We start from the raw sequence: 1,014 nt of genomic DNA on the forward strand, positions 1-1,014 counted from the left end.
GGGTGTTTAGGTCAGTGAGGTCACCGCTGTGGCTGTATGGTTGGGGTGGGAGGGCAGGTGAGTGGGGTGATTGGGGGAGGGGCTCAAGTGAGGGAGAGAGGGGGTGAATGATGGCGTGGGGAGGGAGTTACAGAGGGCTTTTGCATGTTGCTTTTGTCCTAATTTTCTTCCTGCTTCCTCGATCTCCCTCTTTATCCCCCCAACCCTCCTTTCCCCTCCCCCCTCCTTCTTGCAGGATGAAGTCACTCTGAAAGGTTATCGCAGTCACTTGGTGTCAGACTCAGCCCCGGCCCCCCTCACAACCGCTGAGCAGGAACTGAAACAGCTCAAGATCACAGAGGTACACCCCTCACGGGGAAAACCGTCCTCCCCTCCCCACAACTCCAAACTCGACAGTTTTTTTTTTTTCCTCTTTTGACCCTGCGTTGCAAATGATCGCGCGAGGCTGGAGGTCCGCTTGATACGAAGCAACACACGTTTATTGCCAAATGAGAAAGGGAGGGGGGAGAAGGACCGGACGATTTACAAAGATTTTAGCAAGAATAAAGATTCGACTTCTTTTTTTTTCCCCAGCTACAGCCTTCGCAGATACTCAAGCCCAATGGAAATATTTACCTCCTCCAGTAGGACTGTGTATCTGCCTGGGGTGTTTAAGTCTGTGTGGTATTGAGTATCTATCAAAGAGATTTAAGTAAGGTATGTTTTAGTAAAGGATGTTGAACTAGCCCACAAATATTTCTTTGCAAAAAACGTTTGCTTTCATCCACCGGATGTGATTCTCTGTTACTGTCTCTACATCGTATAGACATCACACCGGCTACTTCAGTGGGTCTTCCCACCTATGTTTTGGGGTGGGGGGGTACAACTGTCTGGATAAACAGCTGAAACATCTTCTAAGATTTCCTTCCTGCTCCCAAAACCCTTGAGGTTTCCAAAAAAAAGATTTTCCTCTCTTGCTGGTATGACTCGACTGATTCAGCTTTGCAAACACTCAGCAATGAAGCGCCCCCCCCC

At 48.9% G+C, this 1,014-nt stretch overlaps 1 protein-coding gene across 1 annotated transcript in view; it reads left to right on the top strand.

Moving 5' to 3' along the window:
• LOC125482274 (twinfilin-1-like) overlaps positions 1 to 1,014 on the top strand; it is a gene marked incomplete at both ends in the record, with an annotated part of 5,275 nt that overhangs the window by 2,570 nt on the left and 1,691 nt on the right. The window contains one exon of the mRNA XM_048594318.1: positions 134 to 340. Coding sequence (XP_048450275.1) covers positions 134 to 340 — 207 coding nt within the window. The remainder of the gene's footprint in view (positions 1 to 133; positions 341 to 1,014) is intronic.

The sequence above is a fragment of the Rhincodon typus genome, unplaced genomic scaffold (assembly GCF_021869965.1).
Source record: "Rhincodon typus isolate 14 unplaced genomic scaffold, sRhiTyp1.1 hic_rhity00008107, whole genome shotgun sequence".
Classification (NCBI taxonomy): Eukaryota; Metazoa; Chordata; class Chondrichthyes; order Orectolobiformes; family Rhincodontidae; genus Rhincodon; species Rhincodon typus.